This window comes from Silene latifolia, chromosome X, assembly GCF_048544455.1.
Source record: "Silene latifolia isolate original U9 population chromosome X, ASM4854445v1, whole genome shotgun sequence".
Taxonomy (NCBI): Eukaryota; Viridiplantae; Streptophyta; class Magnoliopsida; order Caryophyllales; family Caryophyllaceae; genus Silene; species Silene latifolia.
Window position 1 is genome coordinate 125,029,719 of NC_133537.1, and position 20,437 is coordinate 125,050,155.

At 33.4% G+C, this 20,437-nt stretch overlaps 1 protein-coding gene and 1 long non-coding RNA gene across 3 annotated transcripts; one reads left to right on the forward strand and one right to left on the reverse strand.

Annotated features, from left to right (window-relative positions):
- Positions 1 to 1,497: 1,497 nt before the first annotated feature.
- Positions 1,498 to 4,966, forward strand: LOC141621589 (uncharacterized). 2 transcript variants are annotated; one of them, XR_012532473.1, is made up of 3 exons: positions 1,498 to 1,584; positions 1,819 to 1,880; positions 4,466 to 4,966. It is a non-coding gene; the product is annotated as an uncharacterized LOC141621589 (long non-coding RNA). The 2 variants fall into 2 exon arrangements; XR_012532474.1 differs by having other exon boundaries at positions 4,665 to 4,966.
- An 8,078-nt stretch (positions 4,967 to 13,044) lies between these two features.
- LOC141623583 (quinolinate synthase, chloroplastic) lies at positions 13,045 to 18,809 on the reverse strand. Its single transcript, XM_074439678.1, has 3 exons — positions 18,068 to 18,809; positions 17,125 to 17,329; positions 13,045 to 13,548 (listed from the first exon to the last, which is right to left on the reverse strand). The coding sequence occupies exons 1-3, from the start codon at positions 18,608 to 18,610 to the stop codon at positions 13,529 to 13,531; spliced, it is 768 nt and encodes a 255-aa protein (XP_074295779.1). The 5' UTR covers positions 18,611 to 18,809; the 3' UTR covers positions 13,045 to 13,528.
- Positions 18,810 to 20,437: the final 1,628 nt, after the last annotated feature.

Below are 20,437 nucleotides of genomic sequence, written 5' to 3' on the forward strand. Positions count from 1 at the left end.
TAGTGGTTTTATTTTGCATTTGGAAAAGACATTTTATGCTCCAAATTTCTTTAAAAATTTAACTTCGGTATCAAGACTTATACCTTTGGGTTTTGCTTTTAATTTTTCATACTCTGAATTTAGTATTCTTAGAAATTTTGAAATTATTGGTTATGTTATTTTGTTTGATAATTTATATTGTCTTGAATTGCAAAATGATATAACTCAAAATTCTATGCATGTCAACGCTGGTTTAAAACGTTGCATGTTGAATGAGAATTCCTCTATTTTGTGGCACCGAAGATTGGGACATATCTCCATTGAGAAGGTAAAAAGATTAGTAAAGGATAGAGTACTTGATACTGGATACTTTACTGAATTTGATACTTGTGTTAGTTTCATTAAGGGTAAGCAAACTAATATGTCTAAGAAAGGTGTAAAAAGGAGTTCTAGCCTATTAGAAATCATACATATGGATATTTGTTGTCCGGACATGAAGGTTAATGATCCAAAATATTTTATCACTTTTACTGTTGATTACTCACGAAATATGTATCTTTACTTACGTCGTTCTAAGGACGGAGCTTTTAATGCCTTTAAATTGTTTAAGGTTGTAGTAGAGAATCTATATATGCGGTAAGTGCATTAAGATTCTGAGATCTGATAGAGGTGGTGAATACTATGGTAGATACACTGAGAACAAACAGGCACCTGGTCCATTTGCTAAATTTCTTCAAGAGCATGGGATTGTTACCCAATACACTATGTCTGGTTCTCCAGACTAGAATGGTGTAGCAGAAAGAAGAAATAGGACACTAATTGAGATGGTGCGTTGTATGAGAAGTAATGTTAAACTTCCTTCATTTTTGTGGGTTGATGCTCTTAAGACGACATCGTATATATTAAATCGAGTTCCTTCCAAGGCTGTGTCTAAGACATCTTTTGAGTTATTTAAAGGATCGAAATCGAGTTTGAGACATATATGTATTTTGGGATGCCAGTCGGAGGTAAAAGTTTAAAATTCACAAGAAAAGAAACTTGATCCTAGTACTATTAGTGGGTATTTTATTGGATATGCCGAAAAGTCTAAGGGCTATAGATTCTATTGTCCATCTCATAGTACACGGATTGTAGATCTTGAGAATGACTTGATCAGTGGGAGTGACCTAATTCGGGACATTGTCCTAGAAAGGGATCGTCATGAAGTTCCACCCTCTAATTCATGTAATACTCCGTAATTTTAATAAATATAATTTATATTTTATAAGATGTGAATAAATAATATTGTTGTCGTAAAAAGAAAAATAAAAGAAAAAAAATAAAAATAAAACCGGGTTCATTAACCACGGTTGACCGAGTGGTAGAGGAAGGGGGAGGTGTATGTGGTTTGGGTGTTATCTATACTACCTAGATATTTGATTAGTTTATTAATTAAGGCAATTACCTAGAACATTCCTACCACCTACCAAGTTTATATAAATGCTCAACTCATGCCTCTCCATCACTTTTATTCCACATCAAAAACTCAACATAAAACTTGTGAGGAAGAGTAATTTTGTGAGACAACTTTAAGACGGAGTTTTCACCTCGCACTAATTAATTGTGGTAAGTTATATAACCACCTAACATCATTTTTTTACGTTTGACCATAGACCGATGTTGAACTGCAACCGTTGACCTGCCGGGGGACCGTTGACCGACGGATTGACCACCATCGGGTGTGACCGTGTGTGGGGTGTTGTTTGGGACGGTTTTTGGGGGATCATTTTGGGTAATTTACATCTTAAATTCATTAATAAGGTTAGTTTATAATTATACATAATTTAATTGTTTGATTAGGTGGTGGATTTGTGAAAGAAGCTTTTTGATTTATTTTGATTGATTGTGAAGAATTGCTAAAGGTAGGTTAACTACTCAACTATGTTGTCTTGAGCATATCGTCATAATTGTTGTGTTGAGCATATTGATATAATTGTTGTCTTGCGTATCTCATAATCATATTATTATCATTGTTGGTTAGTTCTCTATTGTTGGTTGGTATTGTGAAAGAGGATTGGCAATGCTTTGAGATTACACTACAACAAATCATCACTTGCGCCACGAATTATGCCACGGGAACTCATAATTCGTGGCTAAATTTTGCTTAGCCACGGGAAAAACTTATTCATTATTTTGGAAAAAAATTTATGCCACGGGATAACTTTTCCCGTGGCAAAAAGTCACTTCCGCCACGAATTAGGCTACACCCGTGGCAAATAATCATTTTAGCCACGACCTATGTCACACCCATGGCGAAATTTTATTTAGTCACGAATTGTTCCGTGGCAAATATTTTTTTAGCCACGAACAACAAACACTCGAGGCGAGTATCTTTTCCGACTTAAATCTGAATGAAATTTAATCAAATATAATAATATGAAAATACATTTGAATATAAAAATTTAGAAACACTTTGATTAATTTAATTAATATTTTTTATTGTTTTATTTAATTTAATAAGAAATTTTAAAATTTTATAAACTTATATGCAAGCAAAGAAAAGTTTATCGTCTAATTTTTTGATTTTTTACAGATCACATTTATGTTTTGTAGGTTTTACAAAATATTGATAATTTAAAAAAAATTGTTTTAATATATACTCTATTTATTAAAGTCGTTAATTTCTTTTACTTTTTTAAATTAAACTTTATAATCTTGAATAACAATCTTAAATGATCGTATCACATTTAAAGATTTAGCATATCAAATTGAATAAAAAAGTTATTTACCATCTATCTTTGAAAATCAAAAATTAATATATTGTTAAACTATTTCATTCAAAATTTTATTTCCAACTTTATTTATAGGATATTTATAGAAAAATTTGAATTTGATATAAAATTTACGGAAATTTCCATGGTACCCTCGAACTTTGCCAGATTACGCATGGTACCCCTTATTTTAAGTTTCTACATATGTTGCCCTTGTGTTTACCTTTTTAATTCCCAGAATACTCTTTGGGGTCGGGAAATTTCGTCATAACGTCTTTACTCCTATAAGTAATTTGATGAGTAATTGTGCATGTTATGTTGTTATTGTTATATTATTTAGGTATTAAATGTTAGTTTATTAGACAAAATAAGGATTTAGGTATTATTGGATGATGAATAGCGGCGTTATGACGAAAGTTTGTCAAAGGGTATTACGAGATCGAAAAACGTAAATACAGAGGTAGCATATGTAAAAACTTTAAAAAAGGGTACCATATGTAATCTGTCAAAATTCGAGGGTACCGTGAAAAATTTACGTAAAATTTAACTTGTTGAGAAAAAAATTGGGAAATTTTTTTCATTGAAAATGAGCGCATCACACGGAAAAATATATATAAATTATAATAATTTAAAGTCACTTGTGCAAATAATGTGAAAATTTTAAGAAAAAAAACAATAAATCATAACAAAGAGAAATCAGTTTAGGAAAATAAGCGATTCTTTTGTATAATAATCTTTTCGTGGTTTTGGGTAAGAAAGTGACTATTTTTTGGTTAATAGTGATCACTTTGGGAAAAAAAGACCTTTAATTATAAAAAGCGGTCATTATTTTACCAAAAAATGGTCTCATTTTTCATATCGCAGGTACAACGGTTATACAATAGAATTTGCGAAGAAAAATATACGAAAAAATGAGTACATGAGAAATGAAAATAAGTATGTCGATAAACAAAAGAAATAAAAAAATGTTAGGGAAACACAATTAATTTTACTTTTTGGAGAAAATGGTTTACTGACTTGGGCAAAAAAATGATGTCAAAATCATTAATCAGGAGGTTAATGTCGAAAATTTAATTGTTTCGGCCAAAATATTGTTTTTCCATAAAAATTGTAAAATATTTAACATTTATTTAATTAAATAGTACTAAAGGTAAGATTTGAAAGAAAAAAATAAACTTAAAAGGATTCAAAGTGCTAATTATATCAACAAAGGTAACATTCAATTTCGGTGGCACATCAAAATAACTCTACGGTTAAGCGTGCTCAGGTGAGAGTAGTGTTGGGATGGGTGACCTCCTGGGAAGCCTCTCCGATGCTCACAAATGCATGACTCGTGAAACGAAATAACGTTCAAATGAATCAAGTTAACTAGCGAAACAATTACCTAGATTGTCACGGTTCCGTATATGATAAAATACCCATTGTGAAAAATAAAAAAATTATTTTACGTTTTATTTATTTAATTTTCATATATATTGTTTGCCACGGGAATTATTTTTTCGCCACGGGAAATTTCTTTGGCCACGGGAGTTATTAGCCACGAGAGAATCCGTGGCCAAAAATTCAATAATAGCCACGTTCTTGTTTTTCCCGTGGCTATCCCTTTGCCACGGCCACTTGCGCCATGGAAGGTATTCCCGTGGCAAAATGATTTAGCCACGGAAATTTAGTACTTGCGCCACGAATTTAGCCGTGGCCCAAGTGCTCATTTGTAGTAGTGTTATTTGATCGGTCAGGCACGGGGATGTGGAAGAGTAGTGGTCCTGTACGGTTTTGGTCGTCAGGCACGGCGGTGTTCGAAGGTTGTCGTGGACCTGAGCAGTACACCGTGTGGTGTCGGTTGATGTGGTTAGGTGTGGCGTGTGTATGGCACACGGTTTGGCCGTGTGATTGAGACGGTCTTGGCTTATGTTTCTTTATCATATCTTATTGCAGGATTATCGTATTATTATTGTTGTTTAGTTATCCTACTCAACCTCATGGTTGACTGTGTATTCGTGAACACCTGTGATGAACCAAATATTGGGGAGCAGATTGATTTCAGGTTAGCTTGTGTGAAGTGCTGGATGCTTAAAGGGGGAGCTTGGGACGAGATCATCACTTGAGTCTAGAGATCACCTTAAATTATTCAGACACTATTTATTTAATTTCCGCTGCAATTGTTTTAAATATACTTTGTGCTATTTATTTATCTCATTGGAATTATGTAATAAAACCTTTTGAGGCACTTTAATTCATATCGTCTTAAAGTACTTGGTAATTGTTTGTCTTTACACTTACTACCTCAGGCAACTGAGATGGTAACACCTTTATTTACTTAAGAATGTCTTGCTAAAGGCTCTTAAATAAATGGGGGTGTTATAATTCAAGTGACAGATTGGTTGTCATTCACAGTTTCACACTCCTCAAGTTCAATCGAGTGTTAAACAACCAGTGATAGAAATTCCACAAAATGTCGATCAAAATATGGTAGATCATAATGAGGAAGAAGTTTGCCGTGAGGATAAACAATCCCCCTACTACTAAGAGAATAAAAATTCTCTTAGTTTTCCCTCCAAAAAGCATCTAGCTAAATAAGGTAATAAATAAAATTTTCTTTCATTACATTATTATCTTTTCAATGAATATATTCTTATAAATAAACTCTAATATTTTAAATAAATTCATAATTATGATTTTTTTCATTAAAATAAAATAAAATTGATATTAAATTATAAAGTATAAGTTGCTAAATTTTTCAGTAATACAATAATTATTACTGTAGAGAATAACTTGACACATGCTTACTATTAGCTTCGTGACAAAAAAACATTTACTAAAAAAAATTACAACTTAAATAAATTTTTTTATTAGTTTTCCATTTCAATTTTTCTGTTTCATATCAAAATACAATGGAGTGAGTTATGAACTGATAAATATTAATGAGGTGTAAATTTTAAAAGTATAAATCCTCCTATATATTAAGAGAATACAACTTCTCTATAGTTTTCCCTCCAAAGTGCTCAAACTTATATATGGAAACAAATTAGATTTTCATTTATTAAACTAATTTTCCATTTAAAATAATCTATACATAAAAACTGTATCTCCTATTATTAACTTCGTGATGAAAAAAGTTTTTTTTAAAAAACTTTGACGTAGTTAAAATATTTTCATAAAAAACATAATTCATGGAATTATTCAATTCTTTTGATTAATTTTAATATTAGTTATTTTTTATAAAAATTCGCGAGATATAAAATAACTAATACACTAAAAATTAAAAGGCTTATATATACCGCGCATTTGCGCGGGATCTACACTAGTTTACATTAAGAAGATCTACTCGTGAAAGGAGATCGGCTATTCCTGATAACTATGAAGTATATCTACAAGAATTGGATTATAATATTGGAGCTGATAATGATCCTATATCGTTTTTACAAGCCGTAAGTTCTACAGATTCTAACTTATGGATGAACGCTATGAAAGATGCGATGACTATGACATCTAATCGGGTTTGGGATCTCGTTATATTGCCTGATAGTATAAAACCTACTGGGTGCAAGTGGGTCTATAAGACTAAAAGAAATTCACTTGGGAACATCGAGAGACATAACGCAAGACTCGTTGCTAAAGGATTCACTCAAAGGGAAGGAACCGATTATACATAGACTTTTTCTCCTCTGTTAAAGAAAGATTATCTTCGAATTGTTATGGCATTAGTAACTCATTTTGATTTTTAGTTACATCAGATGAATCTGAAAACAACATTTCTCAATGGTGATTTAGAGGAAGTGGTTTATATGAAACAACCTGAAGGATTTTTCTCTAAATATGGTGAGCATTTGGTTTGTAAGCTAAATAAGTTCATATACAGTTTAAAACAAGCTTTCCGCCAATGGTATAAGAAATTCCATGAAGTTCTTTCTTCATTCGGTTTTGAAGAAAATATAATAGATCAATGTTTGTTTATAGTGTTATATGTGGATGATTTTTTGCTAGCAACCAATGATAAAGTGTTGCTACGTGAGGTGAAACAATTACTTTCAAATAGTTTTGATATGAAGGATATGGGCGAGACATCTTTTGTTATTAGCATTACGATCCATAGAGATAGATCTCGAGGCATTTTGGAATTGTCTCAAGAGGCCTATATCAATAAAGTACTTGAAAGATTCAGGATGAAAGATTGTTCGGCAAGTATAGTACCAATTGTTAAAGGTGACCGGTTCTGCTTGGACCAGTGCCCTAGGAATGACATTGAAAGACAACAAATGAAGAATATTCCATATGCTTCAGCTGTTGGTAGCATTATGTATGCTCAGGTATGTACCTGACCCGACATTGCATGTTTAGTTGGAGTGTTAGGAAGATATCAGAGTAACCCAGGTCTTGATCAATGGAAAGCTGCAAAGAAGGTATTGAGATATCTTCAAGCTACTAAGGATTACATGCTTATGTATAGACGATCTGAGAATCTTTAAGTAGTAGGTTACTCCGACTCTGACTATGCTGATTGCATAGATTCACGTAAATCCATATCAGGATATGTGTTTATGTTAGCTAATGGAGCTGTGTCATGGAGGATTGTGGAGCAAACCTTGATGGCTATTTCTACTATGGAGGCTGAGTTTGTATCTTATTTTGAGGCTACCTCATATGGTGTTTGGTTGAAAAGTTTCATATCTGGACTCAGATTTGTTGACTCTATTTGTAGGCCGCTAAGAATGTATTGTGATAATTCAACTGCTGTATTTATGGCTAAGAATAATAAAAGTGAAAGTCGAAGCAAACCCATCGACATAAAGTATCTAGCCATAAAAGAGCGTGTTCGGGAAAAGAAAGTGATCATTGAACACATTAGCACAGAGTTGATGATTGTAGATCCCTTGACTAAAGGCATGCCAATTAAGACTTTCAAGGATCATGAAGTGAGAATGGTACTTGGTTCCATTATGTAGTACATTCATTAAGTTTTTGTAAGAAACTTTTATTATGTTGGAAATTTTCGCTTTTGGATTTATGCGCATATTTATTAGAGTTATGTTGATGGTCCCATGTTTACTCGAGGTTCAAACAAAAATGATATTTACTCATTAAGTTAAATGTGTGTGGTGTGAGTGACTTGATATATTATACATGGAAGATTAATTCTCGCTCTAAGAGAATTCGTCACCATGAACTATATGTTGTGTATCTTGTTAAATGGACCAACTGGGAGAATCTAACATATTTTATAAAATAAATAATTATTATAATAATATTTAATTAAATTATTTTATGGAAATTAAGTTGGTCTATTATGTGGTGGGATTTACCTAGTAATATGTTCCCACTATTATCTCCCATAACTTGTTACTCACAATTTAGGAAACTGTTCAGTTGACTCTTTGATGGCAAGGGTCTATATAAATAGGACATATTTATTCTGATTAAGGTTCGCCAAGCTTACCTCATTATGAAAATACACCATCTAAATTGTGAGGCTGAGGGTTTGAAAATCAAGTCAGATCTGGGGTTAAGAATTAGAGTTATTCATTAGGGAGGATCAATTATTTCAAGCAACGGCTGAAGATAAGTAATCGATCTCTTTTATCACTTCCGCATTCAGTTTATACATGTTCATTATGAGACTAAAACATGTTAATTTACATTATAGAACTTACATCTATTTAAAAATTTAAGCTTAATGAAATATTATTTTAAAACTCTTAAACACTTTTGACAACACTTAGATGAAAGGAGAGGTTAATACTTAAAACTATGAAATTAAAAGTATGCAACGACAATTCAGCAAGTATAAGTCACAGTGTAATCAACAGTGGATTTTGAAATAAGATCGAGAGTTAGAGTGCAGCGGAAATAAAATGTTAATAGACAAAACAAACGATGTTTTTTAAACTGGTTCGGTCACTACTCCGCGCCCTACATCCGGCGTTATTTTATTGAACGTTTAAGAAAGTAAACTCATACAAACTCAGGGTTTTAGTTTGTATGAATTTACAAATAACAGTTCTCAAAAAGTGAATTATACTCGTGGTAGTAGTTATTAAAAAACCCTTGCAAATATAATAATAACATAACCAACGTGCTAACATATTTTAGACTCACCACAAATTCTTATTTTAGACGAAGGTATCCATCCGAAACGTTAAGACGGGTCAAATAAACTTGTTTTGTGCAAAAAAGATCCGCCCAACTAGCAAGTGGGTAAAGTTTGCATTTATTGCTATCTAACCTATCTATTTTTTTATTAATAAAGTACCCTCATTAATCACTGCCATCTATACCATAGGATCCTAGCAAATCAACAAAAAATTTCTATCAGAATTCATACTCAATTATCTCTCATACATATTCAAAGCATTCAAAAATACAAATTCATCTTCCATCCTTATTCGAAGCATCCCAAATTCATCTTCCATCAATTACTTACACATTCCCAGTTTCTAGTCTATATCTAACTTACTCAATATAACTTATAACCCTAACTTAGGCCTTTTGAGGCCAGATCTAAATCAGTAAAAACTGAAGCTTCAAAATTGTTTCTTTTTCTGGGTAATCAACTATTTTAATTTATTTATTGTTCTTGCACAAGAGAGATTAATTGCTATATTAAAGATAACCATTATGTTTTGAAAATTAGAAACTTGTTAATCCTTATGTATAGATCTACGTTTTCATGGGTTGTATTGGATTTGCATAAAAAGATTTTCGTTGTAAAAATATATTTTAAATTATTTTATTTGCATAAATTTCGATTTTTTTTATTGATATTTAAGTTTTTATTTTGCAAGATTTGTTATGGAATTGATTTTGTAGGGTTTTTCACATGAATAAATTTATTTACTTTTATTTTTTAATCTACTATAAATCATCTTAAAGCAGACATATTTGTTGATAATTATTTTTATTACAATTATCTAACATGTGTATCAATACGGTTTAATATTTTTTTTTCTGATTAAGAATGTTCATATGATTAAGAGGTTGTGACAGATGGAAGAAAGGAGTTCAACAATCTCACATTTTATAGCAATGTTAAATGTTTTTATTTTTGCTTAAAATGTAACCATTTTATCAATATATAAGTTGTAGTGACTCAATATTATGATGTAAAACGGTTGTATTTGCATTATTTACGTGCTTCATTAAATGGCGTAAAAATCTATTTGTGACGAGTACAATCTATTTTGTGACCATTACAATGAGTTAGATCGGAAATTGATGTTTCAGAAATTGCGTCTACCGGTACATCTTCGACAACGGCCTTCAATACTCTATATCATCCGCCTCAGTCAATCGTGTCACCATTAATGTCCAGTAATAAAATGACTATAAATTATGGAAACATGCAAACAAACACCCGGATTCAAATCAAATCAAACATAATGTAAAATGGTTATATATTCGACTAACATGGTAACATGTCACCATTTGTATTCTTACATGTTACCAATTTAAGATTCTTTCAATTCTAATCAAACATATTATACAATTGCTAACACTCATTAATGTGGTAACATTCTGACTTATATTGTTACATATTGTAAAACATTTTGTAAAATGGTTACATCTTTTGACTTGGATGGTAACATCTTAAACACATACTCCCATAGTCCCGTGTCAGCATTTGTATTCATATATGTCATTATTTTAAAATTCTTTTCGATCAAATCAAACATATTGTAAAATGATTACATATCTTGACTAAATTAGTAATATTTTATATAAATACGGCCATGTTACCATTTGTATTCTTATATGTTACCATATATACCATTTCGTATTTGTTACCCATTTCGTTAGCATAAGTCGAAATTTAAAATTACTAATAAATAACGATTCAACTAGACTACATGAAGTACTATTAATAAACAAACAATCTTATAATGGTAACATATTATGTTTTTGTACTCGTTGACAGAATTGTTCACTATGTAACCATTTAAGCAACATAATCAATAACATTACTCAAGTAACACGCAGTCCACAAATGGTTACATATATACACTCATTAAATGTATATATACATTCATTAAATGTATGTATAGTTGTCAAATATGTTACCATTTAAACAAAATTGGTATCATTATTACAATCAATAAAACAGTAACAAATTACACTTTTAAACTTGTTGGAAGAATTGTTCAATATGTAACCCTTTAACTATTTTAAGCAACATATATAATGAATAAAATCATTCAAGCAACATGTACTACACAAATGGTTACATATATAAATAATAATTAAAATGTATGCATAGTTATCGTATGTCACCATTTAAACAACATTGGTATAAATTTTACAATCATTAAAATGGCGACATATTACACTTTTATACATGTTGACAGAATTGTTAAATATGTAAACATTTTTACACTTTAAATCAAAATCGCTTTCATCTGATTATTTACAACCTCAAATTGGTCTTCATGGACATCATCTTCACCTTCAAACTGTTCGTCGACGGAATAGTCATCATCTGATTCCTCCACTTCATAACCACTTTCATCTGATTATTTACAAAGAAATCAACAAACCCAGAAAAATAAAACAACAACCCAAGAAAATCAAACAACAAACCCAGAAAATAACCCATAAAATCAAACAATAAACACAAATTGACCCAAAACCAGAAATTTAACTCCAAACAAAAGGATCCCAACTTATAAACAAATATTTCTCAACTGAAATTGTAAACATAAAAAACAAAGTGACTCCATACAAAAATGCATATAATAATATCATGGTGATTTCAAACATAAGAAAATAATCAAATCAAATTGATACATAAGGGACATGGGTATAAGTTCAAAACGCAAGTTCAAGTCACTCTTGTCTTTCAAATTCGTTCACTTGATTTAAAAGCTCAATATCTCCAACAATATGGCTATTTTTGGTGTGATTTTTGTTGGAGATGAAAGTATTTGATGTTAGCTTTCCAATGAGTGGTCATACGCCTTATTTGGTTAAGTAACGAAGGAGATAGGATCGTTTTAAGTTGAGCTGTCCAACTTCTACGCGGGTGACGAACTGACTCAAGTTTACTTCCCTAAATCGAGTCTTATTTTTAGTTTCCTTATTTTATTTTGCCTAATAAGTTTAAGGTAGTGTTGTTTATTTCCTTGTTGTTTCTTTCTTAATTTTAGCAAGTTGTAATAAGGCAATTTTGCCAATTCTCTAAGGGTTGAGTTTAGGAAAGTTGTTTTTAGGCAGTTTTAGGAGTCCTCTTAGTCGGCCTACTCTACTATAAATAGAGGGCTTTGTATTCAGTTTTATTCATTGAATGATAGAGTTTAATTCAAGTTTTATACCTGTGTGTTTTATAGCTTGCGAGTTATAAGATTTTTATTTCATTCTTGCGAGGGTGAGATAGTTACCATTCTTCCTTGCGAGGTTGAGTGTTAGTCGTGGCCAGATTCGAGTTCCTTACGAGGGAGGAGAGCTTGTGCACGTCATATCCTAGTTTTAGTTGAGGGGTCTCGTGAGATTTTCACAACTAATTCATATCTTTTTTAATTTTCATTTTAATATACCTAGAAAAACACCAAAAACACATTAATTCCGCTGCGTATATTATTAATCTAAAACGAACAGTCCAACGAACTGTTCTATTCCTTAAAGCCGAGTAGTTTTACATCAATTTAGTAAAACTTGTGCTTATTTTATATCACAAATGCATGTTCTAAAATTACCTTTGATCGTAATCTCCCTTTCTTCATTGTTGTTTGTATTCCTTTTAGGTAGTGTTTTTCTTATTACTATTTTTTTGTATTTTAATGATGGACGAAGATGAATATGTTCTTAGTTTTTGGCGTTTTGATGTGGAAGAAGATGAAAGGAGATGAATGGGGAGTGGTTTTTAATTTTAAAAGAAAATTGTGATCTATTAGACTGATATCACAATGGAAAATGGGCTAGTAACGCAATTGCACATGCTCCATTTCTATACCATTTCACCTAATATGGTACAAATCGACCCGTCTTAAACTTAAGACGGATACCATCCGTCTTAAGCAAGACTTATTGTGTAGACTCAAACATCCTCTATTTTTTTCTCCATTTCCTCTCTTTATTTCCTAATCATCAGCCAATTTTAATCTTAGTCAAATACTCAAATCTATTCCTTCTTCATTATTCATTTTGGCCCATTTCGCTAAAGATAGAGTTCCTCGAAGTACATGTATCGAAACAATTTCAAGACAAAAATAACATGCACGTTTGTTAAAAATATACTATTCCCGAGTCCCCATGTGAATGCCAATCATGATCACATAATCTCAATCAACCTGCCCTGAATACAGTGGTTCAGCCGTAATACGGCAGGTATCCCATTAACATTCAAACACAGTAACAATCAAAAACCTCTGCACAACCTGCAACACAGTGTTACAACTCGACCGAAATTTAATACCAGAAGTCTATAATGCCAATAGTGTAATTTAGGAGTTGATCATATCTGCGCTGTGTATAAAGAAAGAGGTGAGGTGAATACCATCACACAACTGCAACCATATGTACAATGGTGAAAAGCAAAATACATAAGCGTCGTCATTTTACAGTTGTAAATAACTTTACTACATAATTTCTACAAAACAGATTGCAACGACAAACCTCCTAAAAACTAAAAGGACACTTTGTTATACCGAAACCTATTCAGTAAGCTTCAGTTAAGTGAAAGTGATTTCCAAACACCAAAGCCGTAAACTGCTTTCAACATTCCCAACTGATGCATCAAATGTGATTCTTTATAGCTTCCTGTCAAGTGAAAAGGGACCATCTTCAATCTTCAATGTCATGTGTTGGTTAACTTCTCAGGAGACACAAACCTCCCCTGCAATCAGGAGATGCAGATTACTTAATAAAACAACAGCAAAGCCTTAGTCCCAAAACAATTTGGGGTCGGCTAAAAGAAACATGGAAATCCATTTCAAACCTTAAATACCATATTGCCTTTTGATGAGCAAAATAGTAACAACATTATTACCCTGTTGCCTCTAAGGCGGAGCCTACAACATAGTAAGGCTATCGGTTTAGATTTACAAACACAGACTATTTCAAATTACTCAAATGGTGTTGTCATGGGTGTAATAGTCATAGCATATCTTCTCGGTGTGTGATTAATGTGGATTTTCAAAGAGCTTTTAACTATGTTTCATGGACCTTCCTTGAATCCGTTTTCATTGGCTATGGGTTCCATGCTCAATTTAATAAATAGATCATGTGTCGCGTTACTAGCCCCTACTACTCCTATTGCATTAATGGTAATATCTATGGCTTCCTTAAAGGTGAAAAGACTCGGGCAATGGAATTCATCTCCCCATACTTGTTTGTTTATGCATGGAGGTGCAATCTAGAAGGCGCAGGAAGTTGACTTCTTGTTATGTGTCCTCCTCTCGTCCCAAATGTGCCCCATTAAAGTTCAACCACTTGATTTTTGCTATAATTTACTGATTTTTACAAGGGGGCATCTCTCTTCTACGGAGAATATCGGGATAACAACATATCGGATCTGGAACGCGTCCAGTTGATCCAGATCTAGATCCACGTTGCCCACACTAGACCCGGATCCAACCAGGTGAAAGAGGTAGAAAAGCAGCAATGAGCAGTGGGTGGGTATGTGACTCTCTCATGTGTAAATGTGAATAATGGTAATCATAGAAAATAAAAACTTGGGTAACGAGGCTGACAATTTTTTAACTTTTTTTTGAAAAAACTAATTTTTTATTATGAAAACGGGTCTCTGAGTCCGATTTGGGTTTGAGTTACTGGAGCTGAACTTGAACCCAGCCCAGATCAAACGGAACTGAAAATTAAGACCCCTCATCCGGTCCAACCGGGTCAGGTTCGCGATATACAATTTGGTGGAATTCACCAATGCGCTAACGATGCAATTGTTAGAGCTAGTGAGTTCTCTGAGAGAACCTTCCCCTTTCGCTACCTTGGGATCCCAGTCATCCCACTGAATTCTGCAAGATTTTCTTCTGATGTAGTGATATGTATCATGTCTTTTGGAGAAGATCAGGAGTAAATTAATCACTAGGCTAATTTTGACCTCTCTTGCATAGGGTAATGCTAGCTCATCACTTCCATCATTTTGCATTCGCAATAAAATCTGTGAAGACCTCTTTTATGGAATTGCTCCTGACCAACGAAGAATTGTCTTCAAAAAGTGGCCTAGTTTATGTACCGCATATGCAGCAGGAGGATTAACTTCAAGGAATTACTGAGCTGGAACACACGGCTTATTCGTAAAAGGGTTTGTCAGCTCCATTGTGATAATGAAGATGTTTGGAGTACTTGGCTGAAGAAATATTAGATTGTGAATAGAAATATTTGGACTTTACTCCTAAAACTGGTAGCTCGGTTACGTGGAAATCAATGACTCCTGTGGGGGATGAATTTATTATTAGGATTGGAAGTATCCCTGCAGCTCAGGCTGGATGGTCAATCCGAAGATACATGTCCCCTTCTTATGAGCTGACCTATTCAGGTTCGGTAAGAAGATTTGGAACTGTCTTTTGCCCTGCTCTTCCTATTCTCTGCTACTGTCCCCGCAAAATACTCTGTAGGCTGCCAACCTTAGTTTTAAAAAGTGTGCTTAGGCACAAGCTAGGCGGGCGGGAGGTGCACTGGAGGCACACCAAGGCACAACTAAGCTGAATAAGACAAACCCAAGGTGTCATGCTAGTGAGGCGCACTCGGTGCAGATTACTAAGCGATTCCACTTTGTTTTCCAAATGTTTTACTTCTTTTCTCCCCTTTATCTTTAAATTTCAGTTATTTACAAGTTAGCCCTCTATAAGGCGCATGCCTTTGCCTTATCTTCGTCGCCTTAGGACCTCATCGCCTCAGCTCGCCTTGCGCCTTCTCAAACTAAGGTGCCAACTATGGACAACTTCCTTATGCAAGGGTTCCAGTCGATAACTAAATGCATCCTATGTATATCATGACGATTGACGAGTCATCTTCATATTTATTCTTTAAATATTGTTCTCCACTGAAGCTTGGGAACCCTTTTAGGTTTGAACGCACCTTCATAGATCTCGTGGTAATCGGAGAGGCGGGCTTAAGCATTGGAGAGCGAAGTGGTCCCCTTGTTCCCTTGGAGCTACTGTAACTAAGCTGGGGAACTCTGGAAGGAAGGCAATTTCCGGATCTTTAAAGATTAGGATTATTCCCTAGCGGTCGTTATTTCCCGTATAAGGATTTAGGTTGCATACGATTGTATAAGGGTTGTACTCATCTGGAAGAGCAGTATGTTGATCATTAATTAGCTGACTAATAAGGTTATGGTTTTGCCTTCAAGGAAAGAACTCGAAAGGAACTAAAATGAATCTACTACTATCCCCTTCAAAAAAAAAAAAAATTAATCTTTCAAAAAAAAAACATCTACTGCTCACTAAGGAAACAGTATCTGATGTAGTTTTGAGATTGTTGGTTCTTTGGAGCAGCCACCCAAGAATCATCGTTAAGCAAGAAAAGAAAACAAACAAGATGTCGTTGTCAATCAATGAGCCAGACATGTTCTACACTAATCTAAGCAAAATACAAAATGTTTTTGCTGGCTGCATAATGCTCCTTCACAAGTTTCTATAGAGGTAAAACAAGTAACTTTTGACCAAATGAAATGCATTGAACAATTCCGCAGCAAGGATCAAACACAGAGACATTACAAGACTCTTTTACGGAGTTATTATCTGAATGTATGTTAAGAAAAGGAAGAAATCAATGATTAGTATCTTGAAGACTTAGCATTAAATTTTAAAACTCTCGGCCGCCTAATTTTGCATCCAATAAATGCATTTTTTTTTTGTAAAAGCCTTTTTTTCCTTTTGTACAGTCTCAGACTTACTCAACGATGGTCACAGTTCAAAAGCTATAGTTTCCTGATATAAAGCCTCACAGGACGGGATAAAGTAATAAACATTAATGACAGATGAAGTATCTACATTTTTAGAGGTGTGTGAAACTGTAAATTCTCGTAACAAAGAATATGAATGTCATACTGACATCAAATAATGTGAATTAGATGCCAAAGACAGTGACTTCTTACCATAAGGTAGATGCTTACTACCAAATATAGATTAGCGTTAAGCAACATAATTATCAAGAGACACAAATTGTGCAACAACAAAAGAATTTCATATTCCATAATGCTAGTAGAATCCAAATTCATTGGAGTCAATTTTCCATCCCACCTACGGAGTACTTTCTTTTCATACGACTTTGAATTAATATGTAACAAGTGTTGGGAAACAGGCAAAGAATTTCATATTCCATTATGCTAGCAAGTTCTACTGAAACTTTGCAAAATAAGGTTTGCCTACAAAACCTAACATCAAATAAAGGAACTTTTAAAGAACAAGATTCCTCCATTTTAGCGGGATGAGGCGCAAAAGACAATTACCTTTATTAACGATAGAATCAGCAGGAACAGCCAAAGAAGGAAACTTTTCCAACCGGTCACTATTTTGGCATAATTGTTGATCTTCTTCTTTTTCAAGGAAATTTTTAGTTCTCTCTTGCATGTTGACCAATACATTATGCCAACTATTCACCCTGGAGCGGACCGGAAGTCCCACATTCATATCCGTCAAGTCCTCCGCTTTCACCTTCAAACAACAAACACCACATATACATCATGATGTTGCATTGCTTCACCATTCAATTGTGCAAATGTAAAGATGCTTGTCTACCATAGTCATATTATCAACAACATGATTTGTTTGCCAATACACAACCTCAACTTGCCCACTTTTTTTAATCCCATATATTGGTGTGAAAATCTAGACTCCTGCTTTACTATGTTGCCACTTGAGTATTCATCATACCAAAAAAATCAACCAACAAAAAAGAAAGAATAAAGTATAAAAAATCGAATTTGGCCATTTCCTAAAAGAAATTGAGAGTCCATTTCCTGTCACAAGTTAATATAAGGAAATACTATACTTCTCTTTCTTTTGCCTTTTTCCTTTATTTTTCGGTACAAAATTTAGACCGTTAGATCGCCGTTAGACAAATTGGAAAGAAATGGAGAGGATCCTAATTGAAAAAGATCAGTGTCACAGTGGCTGGTTCAGAGACATGATTAACAATGACAGAGAGTTTTATTAGAATAATTAAGATAAAGATACTCCATGATTCTTCTTCATTAATCACCAAACACACCAAGATTACAAAAAATAAAAAAAGCATGCCTTTTAAACACCAGGTCAATTGGGGCAGACTAGTTAATCTTGTGTGGAACCATTGTTATACTCCGTAATAAACATGTTTACTTATATGAGTTTTGGATAAGCCGAAAGCAAGGACCTAAATGTACATAATGAATAAAAAACACAATTGAATACCTTTAAAATGTCTTGAGGATAGGCACCATCAAGCAAAAAGATCAAACAAGAACAAAAGCCTTTAGTAATTTCAGAATCACTATCTGCACCAAACCTCATCCTACCCATTTCATCCTTCACCACCTCCAACCACACCTGGGCTGCGCACCCCCTAACTCGGTTCTCCGGGGACCGAGTCGATTCACCGAGTTGGGGAAGAACCGTGGCATAACCCAGCAGCCTTTTCACCCTGTCAATTGGCTCTGAAAGCGCCCGAAACTCCGATACCAATCTCTTTAGCCTCAAAGAAACAAGCTCAGATGACGAAATGTGGGGAATTTCATCATCTGGGTATGAAATTACTTGAGAAAACGAGTTGGATTCACATTTTGGGATAGGGTTTTTCACGCAATTGGTAACTTTGAGGGGTAAAGATTGAAAATTTAAGGGTTTAAGGTTGAAAAGATTGGATTTTTGAGGTGGGTTATTGAAGTTATATAAGTTTGTGCAAGAACAAGGGCAATATGATGAGGGTAAACCTGAAATTCTGGTGGTGAAACTCATTGTTGTTAATTAATTGTTAATGTTAAAATGACGAAAATGGTGAAAATGAAGATGATTCTACAGAGAGAAAGAAGGGGGAAGAGAGAGAGAAAGAAGGGATTTGTGAAAGTTTAAACGGTGTAAAAATGACATTTTATATTAGCAGGAAGAAGAAGAGGAAGAGCACAAATGTTATTCATTGAAGGCGCCAAAAGATTGGACAAAATTTATTCGCTGCTTTCATTTGTCTTACGTTTTCTGTTTTGACAAAGTAGATAATACATTCGACTGTTAACAATCATAATCCTAGATACCTGGATTATACTGATTCAAGATGTCTAATTATTTTGAGAAAATTGACTAATCAACTTAAAAAAAGACATTTAAAGTTTAAACCAATGAGTTTTAAGTTGAATAGTTAAATTCTCAGTTTTAAGTTGAATAGTTCAAATTCAGTTGTTGAATTTAGGGGTGTGAATGAGACGAGATAGTTCGCGAGCAACTCGAGTTCAGCTCATGTGAGCTTGGCTTGAGAGCTTAATGAGTCAAACCGAGTTAACGTTGGCTCGGCTCGACTCGAACTTATGTAATTAGATAAGATATTACTTATCTTTTATAAAAATATTTTGTCATGATTATATATTTGTATCATACATATCCTCATCGATTTTCCAATATTTGTACATAAAACCTTCGAGCCTTATTATTAAAAATATCGAGAGAGAAAAAAATGAAAATTAAACAATTATATATAGGCTCTAGTTGAGCTCGAGTTTGGCACGAACTCGCGTTAACGCTCGCAAGCTTGATAACGAGCTCGAGCTTTAATTTATGAGCACAAGCCGAGTAAGGTCAAGTTCAAACTCGGCTCGACTCGTTAACATCCCTAATTAAATTACAGAGTAGATATTTGGATATGGTTAAGATCATTTGTACGTTGGAATCCGTTTGAGCGTTTGTATTGGTTTTACACTTCATACTATGCTAAAAACGTAGGCAATATGAATCAGAGGTAATTTGATTGTGTAGATTGGATTGGATGATCTATAAAGCTCGTTACCTGGTTGTTTATACTTTATTTTTATGCGCGTAGTGACTTGATGAAAACGTTTAAAACTTTTTGACTTTTTAGTTTTGTTACCCGTGAAAATCATGGGTTATTTCTAGGAAATTAAAAATTTAGATAGTTGATTTTTTTTGTGAATATTAAATGAAATCAGAATTTATTTCATCATTGATACATATTCATATTCTTTAATTTTGATCATCATCTAATAAAAATTCATAAATTTTGGAATTTGATTATGTACGAATTAGAAAACTTTAAAACCAAATTGAAATACAATTAGTCTTGCTGAAGACGGGTCGGAGCAAGTGACGGATAATGCCACTCACAAAACGGATAGGGGGGACAAGATGGGGGCACCCCCATGTGCTTCCCTCTCTCCTCTATTTGGTCATTTGTGAGGGAAAATGGTATCCGTCACTCCAAAGTGACGGATACGTGCCGTCACAAATGAGATTTTGTGATTGAAATATTGAAGTTGTTAGTTGTATAAAAAGTGAATTTACCCGTGGGGTGTACATGGCATCAAGAGTAATTCGTCATTCCAAAACAAAAGTACAACAAAAAATAATACACAAATTAGTAATTCGTCATTCCAAATTCAAGTTAAAGAAAATACTGCAAATTTTTACCACCCCAAATGATTGTTTTGGAGGAAAACAAATGAGACGATCTTAAAAAGGAGAGGCTAAATAATGTTAATTTGGATGTTAAATGATGTACACTAAAATTAGTGTTCACAAACTTTAAATGACATAAATATTAATTAGGAAAAAACAAAA

What these genes read in the sequence shown, in the direction of transcription:
- LOC141623583 (XM_074439678.1), bottom strand. Translation starts at nt 18,610, where the DNA reads ATGAGTTTCACCACCAGAATTTCAGGTTTACCCTCATCATATTGCCCT. An exon ending in ATCCTCAAGACATTTTAAAG is followed by an intron (nt 17,330 to 18,067) that starts GTATTCAATTGT and finishes TGTTGTTTGAAG; the next exon opens with GTGAAAGCGGAGGACTTGAC. An exon ending in TGATTCTATCGTTAATAAAG is followed by an intron (nt 13,549 to 17,124) that starts GTAATTGTCTTT and finishes TCCTGATTGCAG; the next exon opens with GGGAGGTTTGTGTCTCCTGA.